We start from the raw sequence: 25904 nt of genomic DNA, 5'->3' as shown, positions 1-25904 counted from the left end.
CCCTGCAGCCCGGGGATCCGGCACGCAAAACCGCGGATTCACTTCCTCTCGGGCTGTCACTAGCAGGTAGTCAATACGGGCAGAAAAAACACACGCCGCGAAGCAACACAAATGCAACTCCCCGTCCCGTGCACGGACCCGAACCACAGCGAGAGCCAAGGGGCCCATGCTAACAGATCTGCGGTCACTCTTAATTAACTGTCCGATCCAAGGCACTTTCGTTGGCTGATTTTTAACTGTGGCATAGAGCGCAGCCTTGGTTAATTTGCGCTACAAAGCCTGCTTTTCCATCTTAAATTATTACAAGGTGCAGTTTGTGACTATCCGCATGGGAGCACAATTTATGAATTCTGTTTTATAGGACTCAAACGTAATGGCAGAAGATGACTCACCACATGAAGACAGAACATACCAAGTGTTCTGAAGCGATCTGAATCAACAACACTGTTTACTTTGTCTTGGCCTCTGAGAAGCAGACTCTGGTCACTAAGGACATCTTACAAACACATTAAAGTTGACACTTTTTTTTAAAAAAAAAGCTTTATAGTATATTATAATCTTAGTAAGCCCACTCTCTGATAATTCTCTCTAAAAAACCCTGCTTACTTACTCACAAATTCTGCTGAAAAAAGATCTGCTGTTCAGCTTGTCTCAGCAGCAGCTACAACATGGCAATTAGTTTACCTTAGACTAGACATCAAAGGCTCAAAGGATGACCCTGCCCTGCAAGAACAAAATCTTTTAAAAGCCCCATTCCACTCAGTTTGCTAGTTTATAAGGTTTGCTAAAATCCAGTTTAATGATCATGCAGTTTCTTAGCAAGTCATGTGGTGCCATATTGTTTCAGGAACAGAAGAGTTGCTCCTGAACCCTTTTTGAACTTGGGAAGCTTTTCCGACTAGCTGATGCAGAACCACATTCTGGGGAGGCAAATGAAACTGCTGGATGCAAAAGCCTCGCTATGGTTTTCTTTAGCTTCCTTCACAGGAGACAAAAGTTCCCACACAACACGCACTCCCCTCACAACGGAGGATTCAGTCATGGCAATATGTTCAAATCCATATGGTGCGGGCACAAGGGAGCCTCTGCACAACGAGAAACTGAGACCCCTGTACATTGCAGCAGAACACAGCAAAAGCATGAAAAAATACTGGTGGGGTGGGACTAACCTAATAAAGCTGTTGAGCCCAATGGATTAACCAGTTCTCCTTTTAACAACGGTTAAACTCTCTTTATATCCTGAATCAGAGTTTCTTCCCCTGACAATCCCCCTTGATTTTTCCCCCTCCCCCCAAAGTGGCAAGGAAAATACACTGTTTTCTCCAAAACAGCCTGGTCCAGAGGCCAGGTAACAGTATTACATGTATTGCATGCAGTGATCAAGCTGCAGTCTCTAATAGAGCCTCATTGCAATAATGAAGGAGAAGTGAAGCTGGAAGGGTTGACTTGGGTGAGGGCAGGAGGCATGCGAAAAGGAACAGCATCAGTGGATGAACAGCACAGGAGAGGTGCCACCGCAGCCTGCCCAGCTCAGACGGGAGCGAGGAACGAGAAGTCCCTACATCTCATAGGAACAGTAGGATAGACTTGTCCCACCTCTTTCCGTTACTGTCACGAAGCATGGCTTTTCCCAGCTCTCTGGTCTTCGTCTCCAATTCCTGAACTTCCTCCAGCAAAGTTTTATGGTAGACATGCTTGGCCCTGTATCACGAAGAAAATATCAAAACAGAAAACAAAACAAAACAAAACAAAAACACATATGAATATTTGTGTGGTTGTAAAAGACCAATTTTTCCTTCGCAGATGAGAAGTTCAAGGCCCTCCTTTCATAAAGATTTGGGAAATCAGGTGTAACGAATGCACATACACAACAGTCCAGGTTCACAATACCACGGAAATATCTTACAAGAAACAAGGAATCGGAAGGACTTCAAATTCAGCGGACCTTGCCTGCTTCAACACAACACTCCGCTAAAAACCAACTGGTTGGCAAAGCTACTGGACTAGGGGGACCTGACACCACTGCCCCGGGACCGCCCTGGACCCTCGAACAAAAGGACAGGGACACGTCGAATATTCACGGGGCAAAACACTATTCCGCTCCGTCCTTTGAGCCATGCGTTGCACTGCTCTGGAAACCCACGTCGCTGGTGGTAATTGCCATTCAGGCCTCTATTTTCAGTTATCATCAGCTTCACTTGACTCGGAAAGGCGCTTCTCTCCCTGCGGAGCTTTCAAAGCAACAGTAACAAGATGGGCTGCGTCCTATTTTCTCAGTTTGGGCATCCAAAGAGCAATGTATACACCACATACATGACCAAATTTGGAGAGGAATGATGTCCCACACGCAGGAACTTGGGCCTTTTTTTCAGCCTCCCCTACCACTTCAGTGCTTTTATTCCTAACTGCTGATGGTGTAAGGAGAGAATCCAGCCACCTCTGGCTTGATATCTACAAAGCAATAACACACAATCCTGGGATCTTTTTCTTCAATGGGCAGTTTTTGATTAGCTTCCTCTTTTGTGTCACTTGAAGGAGAAAAGGTGTCCCCAGAAGACGATGTTCATTTGCACGTGACTGCACAATGCGCTTGAAAACAAGATGGAGCCAAGTCAACTGAGATACCATTTGCTTCACTGCATTAAAATTACATTCAGTTCTAGAGATGGCAAGGATTTCTCTATAAATTTTATAAAAATCTCATACACAGATGCTATGATCTTCAACCACTGATGCCAAATAATGTCAGAATCTCCTTACTAGAGAAATATTAAATGGTGTGTACATAATTAAAATATAATAAAGATGCATTTATTTTTTTAAAGGCACAATTTTTATTACTCGTTTCCTAGGGAAGAAGAAACCCAAAGTTCATGAAGTCTTTGCTGAAACTATTTGAGATGACTGTGGCTTGATATTAATAGTAAGTTATCCAAGTGCTCTGTTTTTTCTGGTGCCAAATTAGGTCCCAAATGTTGCAAGGTGAGAAGTTAAAATGAAAATTACTTTTCAAAACAAATCTGAATGTAAGAGAGAGAGGAAAAAATAAAGTGAACAATGAAAGATGAAGCACAGCAAAATCTGGAAACAAAAGGAAATACCAAGATGTTCTTAAAAGAGCACCCAGATAAAACCACCAGAGATGTAGGAATTGCAAGAGAGCACCAACATACTGTGACAGGGATAAAATAGAGCAGCAAGGATATTTTAAAATTTGTTTTGCTTCAAGAATGGGAGTTTACCTCTAACTGCACAAAAGTTAATTAAATTCAAGTTACTATAACTGTTTAGCTTAATGATAAGACTCAATCTCCTCTTCGAGGAAAGAAAAGTATACCCATTTTTAAAGACAACAAACCTTTGGGCTATTAACCTTTGCAATTGACCTGGCTTTCACACTCACTTTAATTTGAGTAAATACATTAAAACATTGACCTTGAGCTCATCTCCTGCCTTTTAAAGGGACATATCTACCACTGTGAAGTTGAAGACTAAGTTTCAAACTTTCAAAATCCTTAAAACCTGTTTTTCCATGGGCAAGAACACATAAACCTACAAGTTATGCAACTTCTCCCAAGGCTTCTTGCTCATCTTTATCTTTCCACACTATATAAAAGATTAGAGATGTTTTTCTTTTCCCGTAGAGTGCAATATTGAATTCAAAATATAAGCTCAATGAAACCTTAGCAACACAGGCCAATTAGTGCAGCACAGTCAGAGCAGGGATAACACAGATATTTCACCATACGGACAAAACGTTGTCGCCCTGAAGTCAGGGGTACTGAAGTAATTCAAAAGCAGTAAGAAATGATGAAATACACGGGCTCTATGTCATGGCAGGATATCTATAACCTCCCGCCATCCTCCAGGTAATATTTATTCATTGAATCACTTCTTGACTTGGAGTAAGAACCTCCATGGAGGAATGATTAATTTAGTACTTCTAAAAAGCACCTGAACTACCCTATCCACATGTTTCTGAAACAACAGATACTAAAACATGTCATTACAATTGCCTCACAGTCTGTGCCTACTTCCATCAAAATCAATGACAAATATTCCTTGCATTGCTGGCAGCAGGACTGGATACTTCATGATTTCTTCACAACAGCACATCATTAACTTTTGATACACAAAAAACACAGGCAGAAGTCTTCGCCTTTACCTTGCACTTTGCTTTCAATGCATGATCAGCCCTCGGTAAATTACAAGCTCTTGCGGTCGATCTCACCGTCCAGCTGCAATCTGATGTAGCACGCAGAGGTAGGCTCACCTTTCCCTCGCACGCCGGGACAGCAAGATTGGGGATTGCAAGAACAGCCACATTTTGAGCAGCCCTTCCCCTTCCAAGCCAGGGAAGGGCCTGTCTTCACGGTCCTAGGAATGTACCTGGGAGGTTTTGGGGGGCAGAATCTGTCAGGAGACACGGAGGGCTCTTTTTCTCGAACAGCACCATTTCAGGTGCTTTGCGCTCCAGGGACCACAAGTGCGTGGATGGGAAGAGCTCCTCACACCTTCTTCTCTCTTATTTACACTGCCAGAGCTGGCAAGTGCAGGTCGCTTCCTCCCCCTGCCAACCTTCCCCCACTATCAATAAAAAAAGGCACATCAAGATTTTGGTAATTATTGGAAGGCTCAGGAAATTTCTCACTGTAACACTGACTAAGTGTTGAGACACCAGTTATTAATAAATTCCTGCCCAGCAAGGAATAAAACAAATTTTGCTGGAATAAACTGTTTTTTATGATTCCCACATAGCTTTACGGTCAGATATTTCAAGACTTCCTAGCACCAGTGACATGTATTCAAGTGACACTTGCCAACTGTGAGCAAAGAATTCACCTTACAAAGCTCTGTTGACTTCAATAGGGCACAACTGGGACTTTTATAAGGCAAAAATCAAATCCAAACCAAGCTACTCAATTCATGGTAGTGGACCAAAGTTAACAATGTGGTATTGCAGGCAAGTATTAATAATAAGCTTCCTTCTCATTCTAAAGAGAGAAGTTTCCACATTTCTCTGAATCACTTAAATATACATATATATATATATATATATGTATGTATGTATGTATGCGCACACACACACATATATATTTGGGGCCTAGAGCTACAGAGAACATGGGAGATAAGGGATGCGTTGACAACCTGTGTCATGTAGCCTTTGTAACAAAAGGACATGTAGAACTAGCTCATACTTGCATTACAGCAAGTTTGTATTACATGCTTGCGTACAGCAAATTTTGATAATGGATCCAGCAAAACACTTTAGAAATAATACAATTTGCATGGATCTGAAACACACTTTTTTTTTTTTTTAATCCCTTTTAGCCTTCTTCCTGACAAAAGCTCTGTACTGTATTTAAGTTTTTCTGGCAGTGTTCCGTACCAAAATTAGACATACACCTTTCGGGTCACATGTATCCTTTTCCTGTGGACATATGCTTCCTATCCAAAAGAAACTGAAAGGGATAAATTCCACGGCCATGAGAAGTCAGAGCTGCTGGAATTTTATGGCTGAAAACGGATTCTGCTGAATTACAGACAGCAGTGCGGTGTAACCACCGCTGTGGAAACGTGCCGTCTGATTTCCAGAGGCTTTGGGCTCGAGCTGCGAATGGCAAGCCTCTTGGAAAGGAAACAGGCCTTTACTCCTTCCATATGCTAGTGCTGATAGCCATGTCATTTCATTTATCCTGGTTAAAATGTTAATCAAGTTAAATTTTCAGTGCTGGGTTTAAAAAAAAAAAAAAAAAAGTCTTGCATGGAGAATGATTTTTTTTTTTTGCTCAACATTAATAGGAGCCTCCTGCTTAAAATCTGCTGGAAAAATATCCACTGTATCAGTGATATATTCATCTTGAGAGCTTCACAATCTCAGTACATTTTTGGTCTGAACCATGGAAAGGATTATGTTGCTAAGATTTCTCTAAGAAATATTAAAGAATAGGGTGAGTCAGTAGCAGAGTTTTAAATGAGTAATAGCTGAGGCTGAGCCTGCCTTGCTCTGGCCTGATTTACCGTTCCTTAGTCATTTTTGCCAAGCTCTGATAAGAACTGAGGACAACTTAAGGACACACATATCTGACCTTCACCTATCATGAAAACATTTCAAAAACTAAAGCACAATCCTAGATGCTTAGAGATGCTGCAAACAATTTAGCTCCTATCTAACTTTAATCAAAGAAATAGTCCATTGACATCTTAGTAAATGGTTTTAAATAATGCCTGACACAAGAGCAACAAGAACATGTTAAATTAAACGAATTTTAAAGTTTCTCAGAGCTTTAAAAAGCAGGTCATGGACATAGCTAACATTAATTATCCAAATTTAAACATTTTAGCCTCAACTTTAGACTTTTAAAATCATTTTCAGTGGAGAATTTAACAAATGCAACAAAAAACCTCTAGTATGCTAGACTATTAAATCATAGTTTGGCCTCAACAGAAATAATACCTTACCATACCTAGCTTTAATTTTAGCAGTGTAACTCATGAAAACCTGAGGAAGAGAAAGGGAAGACATTTTAAAAGTATTTATCGATTGGCAGATTTGCCTACTAATAGTTTAATTTAGCTGTGCTATCAGCACCATAGGAAGAAAACAGATTTCCAGATGTACGTGTATGGTCTGATTTATCCATTTAGGCTGATCTTTGAGATGTACTTGTGTTTACTGGAAAAGGCAGAACATTTCCCATTTTCTGTATTCCTCCCTAAAGAATAATCTTCTTTCACTGACAGATATCTCCTTCCCAGAGCTAAGTGTTACATATTATGATATTTTACTTTAGGTCCTTGTGACAAGTTAGGGCCCACATTTTTGCCTCATACTCTCCTTGTAAGGAGTTATGGAACCTGCACTACCTTCAGGTAAGGCTTCCTTCGCCACTCCTCTAACAGAAGGGGAATATGATTACCAACTCACCGCTCGGCACTCAGAGCTCATGACAGTCTCTTACTTTAGGCTAAAGAAAAGCATTTCCACAAAATAAAACCTTCATCACTGTAACACAGCTTTCCACTGCAAAGGATGAAAGCTTTGGGGCTTAAGACATTTAAAGCAAAGTGAACAAAACACAAGAAATTATACATGAAAAGGATAATTTTACATTGAAAATAGCGGTAATAGAGAAGATAAGTTGCTTCTCTTTAAATTCAAAATTTTCAGATTTGTTACTTTACTGAGTGCTTTGAAACTAAGAAACCTTGGGAGAAGGGAATTACACAGGCTTGTATTTTGCGAGGCTTGTTCCCTCTCTTCAGGCAGGGAAGGAATCAAGATTTTCCTTCAACTGTTGAGTCCAGAGAGTACTGCTCCTCTGTCAGTTAAGTCAGTCAAGTTGTGGAAGACACACTGTTAAAGGAGAACCTAAAAAGCAGCTGGCACAGCCCTGGGAGCTTTAGGGCAACGAGTATCACAATTTTACTTTCTGCATAACCTACTTAGTCAAACCAAAGTATTGGCCTCCCTTTCAGGAGCAGGGTACCTTTGAGGTCTAAATTAAATTTGCCTTAGCTAAAGGTAGATAGAGCAAATAATCATGAAAAGAAATATCTTTATTACCGAGAGAGGGCTGCATCCTCCATATTCACGACTAAAACTACTCATCCTTTTGCACTGGTGTATAAGAAATGGCTCCCATTTTCAGCTTTGCTGAGAGGTCTTCCAAAGTAGTATCACTGCTTTGCATTCACTGAAAGGCTTTGTAGTTGCTTTACAGAGAGATACTGAACTGCACAGCACATGCACGCAGGGTGATTCCTATAACGCCACAAGGACTGTTTGAGGACTTACGCTCTCCATGCCACGTCTTTAACAAGGCACGCAGTGGGCACGAGAAATAAGCCAAACCAGAAGTATCCACATCGCAACACCATTCCAGCCTATGAAGAAACAAATAAACAAGTCATGAGAATTTTCAAGCCATCACATATCTTAACTGTTTTTTGTTATTTTATTTATTTATTTATTTACAAAGGCTTGGCAGAGCGATGGCAAATAGGCACTGCAGCCACGATCCCGATGATGTTGAAATCCTAACAATGTTCAGCAAGTATGGGAAGGGGGAAATCTCACCAGCTCCTAACAGAAATTGTGCCTACAATTAACAAATAGGAACATCATGTTTCATTAGGATCACTCCTTACAATCCAAAATACTTCAAATATCCTCAAAAATATCCCCCCATATTTTGATCAAAATCCTGCACTGTATCCAGATAGTCATATATTTTTCACTCACAGAGAACTGCATGACAAATATACTTAGCCTGCACTTTTGACTCTTTTCTGCCCTTTGCCTGCTCTCCCTCCACCCACTATTCCAGATCCTTGCGCAGCAAACTGACATTATTTTTTTTTTAAAAAGAACAAAACCAAAAAAAAAACACATTCAAAACATTTCAGATGTTTTCCAGTTAAATACAACACTTCCTATTCAAATTACTGCTGTCTGAAACCCAGGATGGGAAAGATTCACTCCTGTTCCCACAAATGGCTTTTTACAAAGAGCTCAAAGTTCACATTTGCATTTCTCTCATTGCTGTAATGCTTCAAGAAAAAGCTTGATAGGATTTGAGAAGGAAGATGTCCAGAAACCCAACAGCATACATAGGTAGTTGTGGAACAAAGCTTTTTCTGTAATGAACCGTGTGCAGCATATACAACTATAAAACACTGGCTGAAAGGTGTCAGCAGCATCTCCAGCAGCTAGCCACACTCTGCTTCTCCTGCCAGCTATGGATGTTGCCATATCCCTTCCTCAAAGTCTTTTCCTCAGAGTCCTGTATGCCACGTATAATACGTATGCTGACATTCAAGTGTGATGAAGCTAGAGGCACGTGAGCGGACTCGGAGGCATGTACCTATAGACAAAGCAGCTGCCTGAGCCATGTCATGCAAACCAAGTTCAGCTGTGCCTCACCACTACAAGTGACCAAGCGAGAGGCCAGCAGCAGCCTGCAGAGCTGAAGTTTCAGGGATTTTCGTAGACAAAGTTGAGCTACAGAAAACAAAACCGAATAAAACTTTGAATAAGCCTTTGAAACGTACTGTGAGAAGACATGATTTGTAATTACATCTTTTATAGGAGAACTCTGATTGATTGCGACAGAAGGAACTTCTACTACTCACTATAGAGAAGCTTCCAAACTGAGAAAAACCTTTTGTTGCCAGGACATCCACCTGTAGCACCCAGAATTTTCTCCCTCTGTTGATGACTATTTGAAAAGCATCCATCTCACAGTCCAGTCATGTTCAGCAGCAACTTGCCCTTCGATTGCCAAGCAGTGAGAATTTCCAAAAGCATTTTTCACTTTTGACTGTTAAATCCTCTGTGCTGTTGCTGGAGTGACAGATCAGTGGTAAATCTTGTACTGAAACCAACAGCGAGCTACACTATGCTAAAACATTTATGGACACTTTGCCACCCACATGGAGAGGAAGTAAACAAATTCCAGTCTGAGAACGAGCTCTCAGTCATTTGCAATCCCTCATGCCTACTTTCACATCAGAACGCCTGGAGCATATGGTCAGTTTTGATCTAGGCTTATTTAAGGAAAAGGATGAACAGGAGTAAGAGGGAAATCTTTTAACTCTTTTGTTAGCCACAGAGTTAGACTGTAACAAGACGGTGGCAAAATGTCATCGGATTTACCCTCCTGCTTTGCTTAGCTTTGCCTTGGCTGTGCCCTGCAAGCACTAGCAGTCTAATCACGTCAGCGTTCCCACTGACCACCCTCCCATTACTTGTGCTAATAAAGGCTAAACAAAAGACCATAGACTCCTAAGTGCATTTTCTGGTATTTTTGATTTAAGTATTTTACACTCCACCTCTTTGTTTTCTTAGCTGAAAGCAGCTCAAAGGACTTCTAATGCACAGAACAATTCAAAACCACATTTAGTAGAAACTTGAATGAAATTATTTGTAGTCCTGTCAGTTTAATCAATGACTATGAAACCGTTTTGATATCTCAGATGTTCTCTTTGCACAGAAGAGCCTCAGGCCAGATACTTTTTTCCTACAATTATGCATTTTACTTAGGTCTTACTCTGTCTGCAAACTGCCCCACAACTATTCAGCTCAGCTCAGCTCTGTCAGACACTCACGTTGCTACCTGCAAGTCTTTTTCCACCCTTAGCTGATGCCCTTTTCCTGAACATATCTGGAAGGCTTCCTCCCTCCTCCTCTCCAGCTTCCACTTGCAGTTACACTCCTACTGTGCTGCACTACAGCAGATCGATTTGCCTTGGACACACACTTTTTGTGCTGCCCCTGCCCCTGCCTCGTCTCTAGCATGGCAGGACAGAAGCTTCTCAGGGAAGGACTCCCTGGAAGTACCTAACTCACGCCCAGCACATCCATCAGCACCATTTTTAGGATTTTCTCCAACCTGAGAATGGAGAATTGGGTTATGAACAGAAGCTATACTAAGGACACCGATATATTGCACTAAGTCCTCTTTGGGCTTCACAGCCGTTGCCGTGCTCCACTGGAGTTGTTCAGCTATTCCTGACAGCAGGCAAGACGGTACTGCAATATATCGTCAGTGAAACACAGCATTCCCCATCCCAGCCTCAACAACAAATAACATCCTTCAACTATCAGTTATCTCTCCAGATAAGAAAAGCAGAGCTACTAAACAGGAACCACCTTTTTTTTTTTTTTTTTTTTTTTTTTCCTTCCCCTGCTTTCCTGTAGAGTGATGGGGAGGAGGTGGAGAAAGTTTGTTTTTTAAACAAATTCAAAATTTGACCAGCTCTGTCATCACACAGGCTCCATGATACGCAACAAGGTCATTTTTATTCTGTCTACTGGTGTAAACATTAGTGACTAACACCTCCAAAGCCGACTACCAGAAACCATTCATCACATGGCACCCACAGAACATGCACGGCTAATGCAAGTTCTCCCCTTGAAGATGTTACAGCTTAAGTTGCTGCCATCAGCAGACTGCCTTCCAACAAGCACTGACGAGGCTGCCCCACTTTAGGGGCTGGATAACATTTTAAAAAATGGGTAGAAAAAGAAAGAAAAGGCTTAGCTCCAGGAATTTCACCTGAGCAGCAAATGTTCTGAATCCCAACATCTTTACCGTTGAAGAGCATGCACAAATACGAGTATATTAAAATAAATAAATAAAAGGGGGGAGGGAGGATGTAGTAGCACTGGCAGCTAGCAAGAGCCACGAGGAAGATCTACTCAGTACTACCATTATATTAGAAAGCTTAGGTTAAGGAGGTTATTTTATTTTTATTTTATTTTTGTTTTTAAATCACAGACACACTCTGCACAAGAGCATCGAACGGGAAATAGAATGTTTCAAAAGCCATTAAGTTGTAATAAGGAATATATTACCAGCTATTTTCTCCACTTTATTACTCTTTCCCAGGATGTAAATACATATAATTCACAGTTTTACTTTTTCACCAATAGGTGGTGCCACTAATTTCAACAATTGCTTCCAATGAGAATCACAATGGTAGAAAATGCTCAAGTTGGGGTGGGAGTGAAATATTCTGGTATTCTTACCACAGCATGGTTAGGCAACAACTGGGGACCAGTAAACGACCCAGACAAACCAAAGGTCTCAGTCTCCTTCAAAGATCTTTAAGAAAAAATTTAAATTCACATTTTGAATGACAAAAGCTTTTTATTACTTCAGTTCCTCATATACCCATGCATCCAAATTCTGATTAAAAACAGACAGTGAAAGCGTAAGATCACCATGAAAACAGCTGGCCTTATATTTACATTGCAACATTTTTTTTTCTGGAAGTGTGCCTAGATCCTGATCATATCTGTCTCCACGAGGCATGGATAAGGACCCAATAAGCTGCTCAGTTTTGGTTTCATATTCGTTGGATGCCAGCTTTATACACTAGAGATCCAAGCTCAGTCTGTGCTCCACTGAACATCTGTACCATCGCAGCCGAGTGACTTTGCCCCTCAGTAGCTGAACACGGACAACGGCATAGCACTGCCCTCGTCAGCACTGGGAGAAAGGGCGAGACGGGGCAAGGAGGGCTAAGTGACGACTGCACAGGCTTCAGACCGTAACGGCACCAGAATCGTTTGTTGCCATCACAGAGATACGACTGATCTAGACACTCATGACAAGTGTCATCAAAGGATCCCGCTGCCAAGAGCCATGGTTTGAGCTGCGCAGTGCAACTGCAGCAGCCTCCATGCTGCTCCTCACACCTGCACTCCCCATCAGCTGGCGCAGAAAGCAGTGCCGCAGCCGTCCCAGACGTACAAGGCAGACGCCTCTTCCAGCACCAACCAGTTCTAGATCAGCAGCTCGATCAAAGCACATCACTTGACAAGGGCTAATACTAGGGCAGGGGAGTCCCCATCAGTCACCCTAGTCCAGGCCCAGGCCACCCTGTGTTAGGCACATCACTTTGAAGCACACCTGCCATTCAGTTGATGTAGAGAGTCATCTCCAAAGCCTGATGGCCCACTACTCTGAAATCCCATTCTCAGTCTTTTTCTCACACAGACAACAGTGTGCTCCTTGCTCAGGCAAACATGTCCAGCCCATGCATCACGCAGTCCCGCTGCTCTCCCTCGCAGCGTGGTGTACGGACAAGTACATCGCTCTCTGGGAGAGACTCACTCAGGTGCTACCACTGAGCCAGCTCACAGCAGGGCTCCCGGCTTACTCTGGAGCCAGAGTCCTGGAGGGATTCCTGTTCATTTGCTCTGTGGTCACAGGGTTGATTGTGTTAAAGGTCTAGGAAATATTTTCAGCTGAACATTAAATGCACACTCCTCCAATCTTCAAAACTGCTGCCTCTTAAGTGATGGCCAAGTAACAGTCTAGACATCTTCACTGCAGTTTTTTTGCTTTTCATGATGAAATTTGAAGACTAACTTCAGTGACAACAGGATTAGGTTCCACACATGAAAACGCTACCACAGATTATAAGAAGTATTGCTGTACAAGCTCTCCTACAAACATTTATCCAATTTGCAGATCATTACTCAAACATGCTTTCCCTTAAAGAATTACACAGTGCTGTCTCTGCAAGTTCTGGGTCCCTCTAAGGCTAATGTTTGATTGCCAACACTGAGCAGTTCTCTTGATTCAAAAAAAAAAAAAAAAAAGTTTAATTTTGAATCACAGAATCACAGAATGGTTGAGGTTGGAAGGGACCTCTGGAGATCATCTAGTCCAACCCTCCTGCTCAGATAGGATCACCTAGAGCATGTTAGACAGGATCATGTCCAGGTGGGTTTTGAATATCTCCAGAGAAGGAGACTCCACAACCTCTCTTCACTCTCACAGTGAAGAAATTTCCCCTCACAGTCAGGCAGAACTTCCCGTGCTTCAATTTCTGCCCATTGCCTCTTGTCCTGTCACATGGGACAACTGAAAAGAGTTTGTCCCCGTCCCCCTGACACCCTCCCTTCAGGTACTTGTACACATTGATAAGATCCCCCCTCAGTCTTCTCTTCCCCAGGCTAAACAGGCCCAGCTCTCGCAGCTGTTCCTCATAGGGCAGGTGCTCCAGCCCTCTGATCATCTTCATAGCCCTGTGCTGGACTCTCTCCAGTAGCGCCATGTCTTTCTTGTACTGGGGAGCCCAGGACTGGACACAGTACTCAAGACAAGGCCTCACCAGGGCTGAGTAGAGGGGCAGGATCACCTCCCTCGACCTGCTGGCAACACTCTTCCTAATGCACCCCAGGAGACCATTGGCCTTCATGGCCACAAGGGCACACTGCTGTCTCCTGGTCAACTTGTTGTCCACCAGGATTCCCAGGTCCTTCTCTGCAGAGCTGCTTTCCAGCAGGTCAGCTCACAGCTTGTACTGGTGCATGAGGTTATTTCTCCCTAGGTGCAGGACTCTGCACTTGCCCTTGTTGAGCCTCAGGAGGTTCTTCTCCACCCAACTCTCCAGCCTGTCCAGGTCTCTCTGAATGGCAGCACAGGCCTCAAGAGGAAGTGTAGCAGCCACTCTTCCCAGCTTGGGATCATCAGCAAACTTGCTGAGGACGCGCTCTGTGGCAATGGGCAAAAAATTAAACCTTATCAAACCGCTAGCTGAATAAATCTTAAGGAGATATACAACTTGCCAAATATTAATCCTGTAAGTATATTCATGTTATGCAAATGATTAGAAGATATTTTGTGACACAACAATTCATTTTCTTGAATTACATTGAAGGCATCAAGTTGCAATGGCTTTTCTTTCCATTCAAATGATAAAAGAGCAATTGTTAAGTTCAGCCAAAGCCACCTCCTAGTATTTCTATTAGCTTATGTGGAGCACTCAGTATCTTTATTTCATGCTGCTATCTGGTATAAAATACAGAAATTGATTTATATTCATTGTATTATACAACAGGACCCTTGAAATGTCACAAATATCAGACCCACCTTAAACACCTCATACATTAACAGCCAAGTGCAGAGAGATGCTATGGTTTGCTCATGGTCACGCAAATCAATTGCAGAGCTGGGCAGATTGCCCAAGTTCCTCAATTAGATCAGGCTACTCAGAGACTGAGCCTAGCAGAGCCCAAGTATGAAATACAATCAATATCCAGGAATTCAGGCTCCAGGATTTTCCTCGTGCACACTGGAACATAATCTAGCCTCAACATGAGTCGATGCTTAAGAACTTTTTCCCTAATATAACTGTAGTCAGCTCCAGGCTGGAGAGATTTACTAGATTCAGGGCTGACAGGTGTGATGAACAGATTTACCAGCTCCCTCTTCGACCAGCATCTTGGCTGAAAGCACACCTAGAGAATAACCCCGTTGGGTTAGTGGCAAAGTGTTAAAAGGGGAGGCAAAAGAATTTGATTTTCCCTCCCGCTTACACCACTGGGAGTCAGGAGTACCTCAAATGAAGTCAGCAGAGCTCTACTACTGAAAGGTTGGCTGGATATTTCCATGTCTGAAATAAAGATGTGCAATGTTTTCCATAATGTAAGAGCTTTCGTTCTAAAATGACTCAGATGAAAACAATGACCTCACTGGCTGGCTGGATTTAACACAATGACACATTGGTCCAGTCTCAAACCTATTTCCTCCCTCTCCCAGTCACCACTCATACAGCCAATCCCCCTTGGGAGCAATAAAAAGAGTAAAGAAAAATCAAATATTTTACTTATTTTCCTTATTTTTTCCAGTCATACTTAAAACCATATGGAAGCAAAAAATCAATAAGAAACCTATCCATTGCCTAGCTGTTACATTGTAGTTATCAAGCCTATTGGTAATATTCATTTAAAGCCTAGATATAAATGTAGGGAGGGAAGATAAGAATATTATTTTGAGGAAAAGGAAAAATGCAAACACTAACACAAAGACATATATGTGATATTCCTTGTAAAATCCAGGATATTCAGAGGAATAGGTTTCAGGTAAGAATCTTTTCCACAGAAGAAGTGGCTAGCTACAATGCTTAAAAGAAAGCATGAAAATACAAACCAAAGCATAGGAAACTGGAAAAAATCTAATGGTACCCCCAAAAATAAAGCAAAACCAATTGCTTGAGTTATCTTTTCTTTCATGATTAGTAAGTTCTAGGAACTGGTAATACAATGCTTCAAAAGTTGACACCTTAGGAAAAAAAATAAGAACATTAACATGTATGATTTTGGAGGAAATGTTTAGCGTTATAACACCATTGGAGCAGAGCAAAATCCTCACATCTTTTATACGCTGATTTTCTTGTTAGAAGCTATAGGATATAGTAAGTTAACAACCTCTTTTTATTCTACTTCTAAATGGTATTGAAAGAAATTAAAATGTAATACATAAATGCAATATTTATGCATGTGTTATTGGGCAAATGTGTCCCAAAGAGTGCTGTAAATAGCCTCTGTTTTCTGTTGACTAAAAACACTGCACATGCACATCTTTGCCTAAGAATAAAAGAAAACATTATCTCATCACTTAATTAGTATACAACAGTACTGATTAAGCAAGGATCCTGCCTATGTTACTTGCTGTTATTACTCTGATAGTGGAGAATTAGAAAATTAATCAGATGGCATTTTAATTTGGTTTTATGGTTCACTGCCAATGTAAACACTGATGCAATTTTATGCAGACTACCATTTCTCATTCATTACTGGTTATAGTAAGCACAACAAATAATGTAAATAAACATTTCCTCAAAGTCATGAAGGCTTTGATTCTGATGATAGCATCTTAGAGATTTACTGTTCTTCACCGGACTCGGGCTTGGAATTATCCTGATTCACAAGACAGTATGAATTTTCTTAGTTTATTGACTGTGCAACACAACACGGCCTTCTTTTATCGCAGTTTAAGATGAGCTAAGTGAGCTCCCACCTGAGCATGCGGTAGAACAGCCCATGCGTAGCTACCTACTGATGCCTGGTGACTTGCCATGCTGCTATAACTTCACTGAGCCCAAATAAAATCGTGTGCTTTCCAGGGTGAAAGCCAACTCACTCCTGCAGCTCTTTTTGGAATTCCTGAAGGTTTTTTTCTTCTCCTCCGATTAAACTAATACAGGTACGTATACAGAGAGCATAGTGTAAGCCCGGAACAATACCTTTGGTAGACCTGACAATGAAACCAAGTTTGTCTTGTTCAGTCTGTTTCATGCACTTCAGTATAAACTTCTACTCTGCATGTAAAAATAAAGTTACATCTTATAAACTAGGTTTCTCCTTTCTGAAGTCACATTCAGCTTATAACCAAGTTTTGTTTGGTATCTATAGCTTTTTCTGTGCAGATTTTATTGGTAACCACTCTTGTGGCTGCCCTTATTTAATAATTGTGCCTTTATCATGAAAACTGTAGCAGAAGACATTAAATTTTACAGAACCTACTTTTAAATTTAAAGCTCCAAGGGAGTAATTAAATTTAGCAGAAGCCATTGCTTGCCAGTGAAGATACAAGATATTTGTACAGTCAGCCACGTTACACCTACAAAAACAGGCAGAGCCTTCAAATTTGTGTATTAAGATTTTCCAACTGTTTCTGTATGAACACTGGCTTCCTTGCACAAAATACATCTGTGCGCCAAGATATTCCCTCCTCCCCAAATGGAGGAAGAAGTATCCTTAAGTAAAATGGTGATATACCAAGAAAATCAAAAAGATTATAGCCAGTAGCACTGGTCTAATTCCATTTTTATCACTATTAAATGGTATGAATTTTGGCATGCTTTCTAACCTTGAAGGAAATGCAGAAAATATAGTCAACTGGACCAGCTGACCACTCTCTGGAGTGTTTTGAATATATTTGCTTTAAATAAGCATTTAAGGAGTATTTTGAAAAATAGTTTTTTATATTAATATCAGATATCTTCCCATCTCACATTATTATTGCTTTGCTCATTTCTAAACATTTTTGAAGCCCGTATTTATTCTTCTGTGTGTTTTGCTACTTACTGCGTCTTTGTGCCAGATGTTTTTATACTTTTGTAGACCACCACAAGAAGGTTGATTAAGAAAGAAAAACGTAACCCATATTAACTAAGCTAATCTACTCAATATTTTGGGTAAGTATAATTGGCACCTATCCACCCGCCTGGACTATTAAATAGTTTTGTCCTCTGAGTGAAACTGATGATGAAACCTCAAATTCTACAGCACACATATTGTAGACATCCAGAATGACTAGTGGCAAAACTTTCCTCAGTCTTAGTTTATATTAGATTCTACACTATGTCCTTACATTTGGCAAATTGATTTTAGTGAGGCTTCTGCTCTCCAGTGCCTTGATCTAGCAAATTAGATGGAACATGGGAATGGTCTGTAGACACCTGCGCTTACAGGCAGCTTGTCAAAGTACTGAGACTCTGCACATCATTTGCTGCTTGCAGAGAGCTACAGCGTTGGGACCCACACATGGAAAGAACTAGGTTTTGATATTATGTTTTTTAAGATGCTGTTTGAGATGAAGTTTACCAGAATATCAACGATTCCCTGTGTTTCACATCTTGGAGGTGCTTTAATAATTCATGATTTTCATAAAATGGCTGATAATGGTGCAGAACAAATTTGTTCTAGTAACTGCAAGGCCCAGAAAAGCAGATCTTCTCCAATTTTTCAAATTGGGGTCTAAGCTTATAAATCATTGAGCGAGTTCAATTCTTACTGAAGTCAATACTTCACTCCATGGACAGAGCTCTGCCTCCTGCAAAACTATGTCTTGTAAACTTCAGTTTTCATCTGTTCCCTGTTATATCAGTGGAGACTTGCATCAGATAAGTCATCTACTTCCCCACATACATACTTCTCCAATACAGAGTAGTTTATTAGCTCAATCACTATATATTTACTTGAGATTTTATCTTCACTGAGCTACTGCATTCAGTAGCTGTGTTCTTAAACATGTTCTGAATGCAGTTAGCTCAAAATTTAGTGTTCTTTACCATCATATTATCTCTCTTGAAGTTTTAAGGACTTTAAGTTAGTTGAGCACAACTGCAATTTAACTCAGATCAACAGAGTGTCATCAGAAATGGATACTTCTTTCCTTCATTTCCCTTCCCAGAGCAATTTTGCTTGAGTGCACATGACTACTTCACACAGCCACCATGCCTTAGTGTCTTGTATTATCACATACAAAGTATTTATGCAATTGTTCCTGCCACTCCCTTGGCTAAAGCTCTGGAGATGAATCTTGTCCCTCTCTTCTTCCTTCCATCCTTTACCAAAAACTTCATAAAAGCAGCAGGATTAATATTTGTACCACTTTAGGTAAATCCTCTTTTCCACATCACATAGTAAAACACAGCTAGAGGTTTGCTCTGAATCTACAGATAAAGGAAATGCAGCCAGCTTCGCTTCACAGAGCACAAAGATCCCTGACAAACCTTAAGGGGTTGCCTGATACTTAGTGTCTCCAGGGAACACCTGGCAAGTCCTCTCCACTTCTCAGTCTTGGTCATGTTCTACCATCCCTGTTCCTCCACAGCTGTCCAGTTTGTGAGCTACTTTGCCTCTTGTTGATATCCAAAATGTGAGAGCCAGAGATGAATGGAACAGCTGAGAAAAGTTTGACCCGCAGCAAGTGTTCTATTAATCATAAAGCATCCATAAAATGACAAAAATAAAAATAAATAAATAAATAAAAAGACTACAACCCCTAGCAAGAGGTGATGGAGGCTCTCCTCCAGCTTCTCCCCGCCTCCAGGCAAGTGCCCCGCGAGGGAGGCGGCAAGGCCTTTGCTTCTGGAGGCAGTGAGGTATCACTGCTTTAAGAAACATGTGTTGCCAGCTTCTTTGTCAGAAAGAACACTGTAGAAATAGGATATCATTTGGTGCATTAAATTCATTTTATTATATTGATTTATGCTTTCCCTTTAATTTAAAAATACCAGGAAAACATTTGTTTTTGATTTGGATATTCAAATCCACAGAGACCTATTTCACAAAACTCCTCAGTGCAGGTCCTGTCTGTGCCTCCACAATGAATTACTTCCGCAAACACACAGGCCTAAAGCCTCTCTGAATCCTTCCCCATAATCCCCAACATCTGTTCTGTGTCCAGGCTAGGCCAACTGTGGGAATCTGCAAGTATCTGCTGTCAGCATTAGCACAGATGAGTAAACACACAAGCGCCTGTGTCGGACCGCCATGTGATTTCAGCTGAGAACTCCGGACATAAAGCAAGGTTCTCATTTAAAGCATTCGTAACGTCAAGGAAACACCTGTTAAGAAACTATCCAAAATAAATTTACCATGAGTCTTTCAAGAAAGAAAAAAAAAAAGTGATTGACAGCAGCAGTACAAGATCTGACAACAGCAGAAGTCAAAGCTCCATTACAAACTCTGACCAATAAAATATATATATATATATATATATATATATATATATATATATATATATATATATATATATAACAGCACTATTTTTCATTTCAGTGGCAACAGTTCCTATTTCATTTCTCATCTTTCACTTCAAATAGATAATCCTCAGGTTGGAGGACCTAAGTTCCACTTCTTTTTACCTGTTTTATTTTCTTCTGCATGCAAAATTCATACGATACCATGTTGCATGTAGTCTTAAAAGAAATGTTTCTATACTACTACTCTTAAAAATCATGTCAACAGCGTAGCATCACAAGCAGTTCTAAAATAGCTTCTGTATGGTTAATGAAATGGTGGATAATGACATTCTGCTTAAACTCTGCAAGGTACAATAAATGGAAAAAAGTAATTTTAGAATTAACCTTAAGTAAAGGTTTGAATTTTCCAAAGCCATAAAAGTGACACTGGAAACAAACCCCACGGTAGGCTGAAGAATCAGTAGGCTTTTAGCACCAGAGACAATTGGCATTTTTAAAGAGTTTATCAACAATTTTTTCATTTTAAGCAACGTTTTTCCCTTTATGGATTCTGCAGGTTTACCTAGTCCCTAGGTAGGACTCCCTGCTGCTTCTCTGTGCACATCTGATTAGTGATCAGACTACGGGCTAGTTACTAATGACTTAATTATTTCTGCTATAACTCTAGTGGGATTTCCAGAAACACTTGAGTGATTTCGGAACACATGTTACACTAATGCTCAAATAGAACTAGATCAAATATTTGCAATATCTTGCATGTGCAAGTTACTTTCTATCCAGGGCGCTCTAGCAACAACTGTACTGCTTGCTAATTTAAGCACTATGCTGTGCCTATGGGGAAGGGAATTTTACGTCCCATACTGCATGTATGGAAAAACAACATACACAGCAATTAAGCAGCTCTCCCTGTATCACAGAGCAGTTTTGGGACAGAGGTTGGTGAAGTCAGCTCCATGGAAAGGCAAAGGCAGCAATTACCTTAGGAGGCAGAGTGGCTGGGGCAGCAGTGTGCCTTTCAGGGGGCACCCACTGCAGTGCCAACACCAGCAAAGGAATTTGCTGGTACCTGGACAGGGCACAGCAGGCTGTCCAGAGAAGCTATTTGCCTTCAAGCCAAACAGATCTTCTCCACTAGATACCCACTATTCACTCAGATTCCCAAGTCCTTCACCAAAGCTTTGGAAACTAAGGTGCCACAGAATAAGAGGGAAGTTCCTTACACAGATAAAAGTAACTGGTTGGACAATACAGAACAAATTATATGACTAAAAGGCAGTGTTCTTAATGGAAAGAGAGCATCAGTGGAGTCCTACAGGTATTTGTGTTATGATTTGTGCCAACCAATGTATTCATAAAAAAGGGGAGTGAATAGTGAAAGTTGGAGAGGGTACCATTCCCTTTAAAGAGCAATAGTAAAAGCTGACCAGAAAGAATGTCAGAAGGATTTAACATGCAGTGAAATGAAATTCAGTGACATTAAATGAAAAGCAATAGACATAGGAGAAGTGATAGTAGGAACAGCCAACTCAAGGCCTAAGGAATGCATTCTTACTATAAATCATCAGCCCAAACTGAGCAACCGGCACTAACAGGAATTGGATAGAAAAAAAAACAGAACATTTTACTGCTGTAAATATTCATGCTTCATTCACATGCTCCCTTCATTTCAGAAAGGACATAGGAATACTAGAAAAGGTTGAGAGGAAAGGCAATGAGAATAATCAAAGTTAAGGCATGGCTTTACTGTGAGCAACAACTAATGTCAGGACTCTCAAGGGAGAAGAGAGGAAATATAGAAAGGCTTGTAAAAGCAAGAGTGCCAGAGAATAAGTAAACACAGAATAATTGCTCCTTTTAAAGACTGAGGACATCAAATCAAATATCAAGTGGCAGGTTCAAAACCAGTAAGAGGTAATATGCCTTTCTGTATAGCATAGGGCTCCTGCAGAATGCTGCGGACAAGAGAGCATTCAGTATAAAAAGCAATTAAATGATCTCACAGGAGAGAAAAATTTAGATTTAATAAACACAAAAGTACTATTGCTGAAATCCCAAAGCCGCTTGGAGCTGGGACACTACACCACAAGCACTGTTACTGGCTTTCTTATTCTTACGCTCTCCCTAACCATCTGCTGTCTGCATTTGGACAGTCTCCGTTACTTAGTTCGAGCCTGCTGAAGGCGGTGGATAAGGATGATATCAGAAACGCTGGGGAGAAAACCTTTTTGTTAATGTATCATCATGAAATTAAATCAACTGGGTAAGATAGAGAGGATGGATAACCAGAAAAAGGGAGGGACTCCCTTGGCCCAGACCCCTTGAAACCACACTGATCCCTTCCCAGCTTCTTCTCCTCACAACTCCAGGTTACCTACTAGTCTCCTCTTGCTTCCACTGCTACCTCCACCTTCTAGATCCCACTCTTCTTCTGTTCTCACATTATATTTTGTGGTCTCATAATAATTTTCTTTGTTCTTCAGGCGATGACATTCAGCGAGGCTTAGCCTCCTAGAAAGCCTGAAGGATGAACAGAGATAAGGGTTCTCCAGGCTAGTCACCTGCATCATCAGGGATGTTGGTTTCCTAAGGTAGCTGTTGATTAAAAAGCATCTGATCCGTATCTTCTTCTAATCCACAAAACATGCAAATGGTCTTTTGGGTTCCTCACAGTCATTATAGCGAATAACCCCATCATCTCAAAATGGTGACCATGTATCATAATCACATACTTGTCCTTTCTCGCTCGTGTTCTCAGGCTGGGGAAAGTTATGGACCTATGCACATAGGACTTGATTTTAACTCCTCTTATGAACACGGCTAGGCAGCTGCCTGTCTCAGTGATACTTAAATCCATTACGTGAGTTCTTCAAAGCTTTTAGTTCTGCTGAGCAGATAAGCAAAGTTAACTGAATTGATGGTAAAGCAATGTGCATTTAAATCAAGAAACGAGAGGCAGAAAAGGTAACAACGCAGGCATTAGCTATAACAGAGTTGTCTGAAGAATGCTTTAAAGAGGAAAGCGAACACCAGAGTACCAGGCTTTAGGGTTCAACTTAAGTGACAAGCTTCCACCCCACAAAGCCACACACTGTGACCAGCCTGCACCCTCCTATTAAGCTTGCAAAGCAGTGTGGCTTCACAACCCCCCTCCCCGCCAGGGAACTGCTGCACTTTACACGGGACATGAGTGAGCAGAGCTGCAGAGATACCCTCTACGGTAAGTGTTAAACAGAATATCACTGTACCACCTCCTCCTTGCAAACGCGTTTTCCAGCATATCCGGGGCCAACCTGACTTTGAAGAGGTGGCTTGGAGCACACTCTGAGCCCTGGAATAAACCCCTGAAGTCCCTTCCTTTCCTCTTTCAGGGACAGCCAACATACACACACACGAAGAGAGAGATGCTGAAAATCTGAGCTGAGCAGGAAAATGCTCACAAAACAAATCCCACAACCATACATAATTGAATAATCCAGATTCTGGCTTACTCAGGCTTATAAGAACCAAAACAGCATTTTAAATGCTTAAATTTTTGCCCTCCTTTAACTTTAATTAGGCTTCCCTTAGGCTGACAAGCCTATTGAATTTGAGGCTTATTTTTAAGTAAGATAACTGTTTGACCTGGAAAGTTTTCTCACCTGTTCTCCCCTTAAAGTTTGCCCCAAGCTCATTCACACTCTTTTACTGTTTTACCACAGGCTTGAAAGCATTATGGAAAAAAAAAAAATCAGGGGAAAAGAGTTCTTCTTTTCCACTAACTGGAAAATGTTAGCCACACCAAACAGTTTCAGCCTCCCCTGCAGACCCAAGGGGTCCTCCTGAGAGTCACAAGACAGGGTGAGCTAGGAGTCTTCCTTAGTTAAGAAGGTTGTGCTATCTTGTTTCTCTCTCTGATCCCCAGTCGGGGCTTTCTGAGGGAGCTCCTGGCTCCCACAATAAGCCCATTTGCTGCAGGCAGCCAAAGCATTATCAAAGGCCTCATTACAGTTGTCGAAAGCGGGAGCTATTCTGCAACTGACAGGAAAAATGTGGGTTTGCAATACCAACAAATGCACCCAATAGCTTTCTTGAGTCTCCGAGAAGGCTAGGGATTTGCCAGGAAGAAATAATCCAGAATATTTATGTTTTTTAAAAAGTCTCCCTCTAAACCTCCCTCCAAATCAGCAGGGAAGATTGCTAAACTCAGTACAGCAGCAAGGTTGAACTCTTTTTTGCTATTGCAAAGGCAAAAGTATTATAAATCTGTGCAGCAGAAAAAAAAATATATATATAAATATGTCTCTGAATCAAGCCAAATATTTCAAAGGAGGAAGATTCTAAAAAAGTTTCTTTCATGCTCTCATTATGTCCTAGATCATTAACAAAAGAATCCAAGAGGAAATATATGTATATATATATATATATATATGTATATGTGTGTATATATATATATATATATATGTATGTATATAGGCACTGCAGTGTGGAAAGAACGATACAGCTAGTGGAAGATTTAGAGTGCCAATTCCCTATTATTAGTTCAGATCCATTCAGATGGGATACGGTCATAAAGCTCTAGGGATTCACACATCCCTGCCTCAATTCAAGGCTCTAATAACCAATCAGTAGTTTAGATAAGATTCTATAAATATTTAAAATTTTTAATCTTTTCAGTGCCAAGAATAACATTTCCCATCATGTCCCTGCCTTTCCCACAGCGACAATGTTGAGATTTCTCATCTGGCATTGCTGGCACCAGAATGAGGTCAGGTGGTTTTAGTAGCGGCAGTCAATTAACTTTAAGAGTTGCATCTAATTGATCCATTTCCTGCTCTGATAAACAATTGTAAACAAATACTTTTCTTCAAAAGAGGAGCTTTGTTCACAAATTAAAAAGGGAAAATAGCCATCCGAATTATGCTAGCCATGGCTGGGTAAGGGTTTTTGTTATAAACACTCTTTGTAGGGCTCTAAATGAAAGATGTGAAATTAAATATAATGGGTCAAATTCTTCCCCAGTTTAATATGGCACTGGTGCTTCCTCACACAGCAGCCTACCACTCTTCATATTAAAAAAATAACAAAAAACCCACTACCCACTTTCTTACATTATTGACAGCAATGTATGTATAGATATACTTACATTACTTTGATTTTCCTAACCTTTCTTTAGTCTTTCTACTTTACACTCATTTTCAGCACAGGAAGTTCATTTATCTCATTTCACTTACGCTTAGTCTGGTTCGTGTGTCTTGACACAGTATCAGTTCTAACAAAGACAAAACCCAAATCACTTCCGCTTCTATTTGTAATTTTAAAAGCCATTTCTACAAGAATGAATTTTGAGACCACCTTCCAAACTTTTTCAATTACGTAGCTGTCGTGCAAGCCTCCCTGGCAATAATTCTTTGCTAGCTGGAATTACGCAGGGAAGCATAAAACTCTGTAGGCTTTTGCACTGATTTGAAAGAGGCCACAACACAGCTACCTGCAGGACGTGATCCCCTCCCGCAACCTTCACTACAACAACATGGTACGAGCTACTCATTACTCTGCCCCCTTCTCTTTTTTTTTTTTTTTAACATATATATATATTTCTAAGTTCTTCTTATCTATGAAATATCACATTCACTCACCTCTGTAAACAATTTTAGATCTAAGGGAAAAGCACACTACATAAAAGCTCAAACAGTTTTGCTACTACTAGTTTCCTCTGGCACAGAGCTAAAAGTTCTTAAATTTAGGAAACTAAAATTGCCTCCATCATTTGGTTAACAAAAGTATTTGTTAAACTAATGAAAGTACGGCAGCCTGCTGCATATACTTTTAATTTGGCTCTGGACGCAGGTCCTATTTCAGGAACTCAAGCTTGCTTTTATTAAAGCACAATACACACCGCCACCACTTTCCACCCGCCATCTGTCAGCTGCTATGTCTGTTTTGATGGATGCAGGGTGTTCCGACATCCAATTGCCCTAACATCGCTACGTACAGTCTAAGACTGCTATTACCACGCCAATAAGGTTTCTGAAAATGATCCCAATCCCATATACTGGCTGTGTGTTTTCAGAAATTGGGTGCCTTCTGTGAATTTTTAAGTCCAGACATTTTACCTGTTTTATCTGACACAG

General features: G+C 40.8%; 1 protein-coding gene across 1 annotated transcript in view; it reads right to left on the bottom strand.

The window, feature by feature from the left end:
- The window catches only part of ATP8A2 (ATPase phospholipid transporting 8A2), a 297173-nt gene that overhangs the window by 24143 nt on the left and 247126 nt on the right, over positions 1 to 25904 (bottom strand). The window contains exons 33-34 of the mRNA XM_062577183.1: positions 7799 to 7887; positions 1597 to 1701 (exon numbers count right to left, since the gene is read on the bottom strand). Of these exons, the coding sequence (XP_062433167.1) occupies positions 1597 to 1701; positions 7799 to 7887 (194 nt within the window). The remainder of the gene's footprint in view (positions 1 to 1596; positions 1702 to 7798; positions 7888 to 25904) is intronic.

This window comes from Rhea pennata, chromosome 1 (assembly GCF_028389875.1).
Source record: "Rhea pennata isolate bPtePen1 chromosome 1, bPtePen1.pri, whole genome shotgun sequence".
NCBI classification, from domain to species: Eukaryota; Metazoa; Chordata; class Aves; order Rheiformes; family Rheidae; genus Rhea; species Rhea pennata.
The sequence above is the reverse complement of the archived record's forward strand: the minus strand, read 5'-3'. Positions and strand labels throughout refer to the sequence as shown.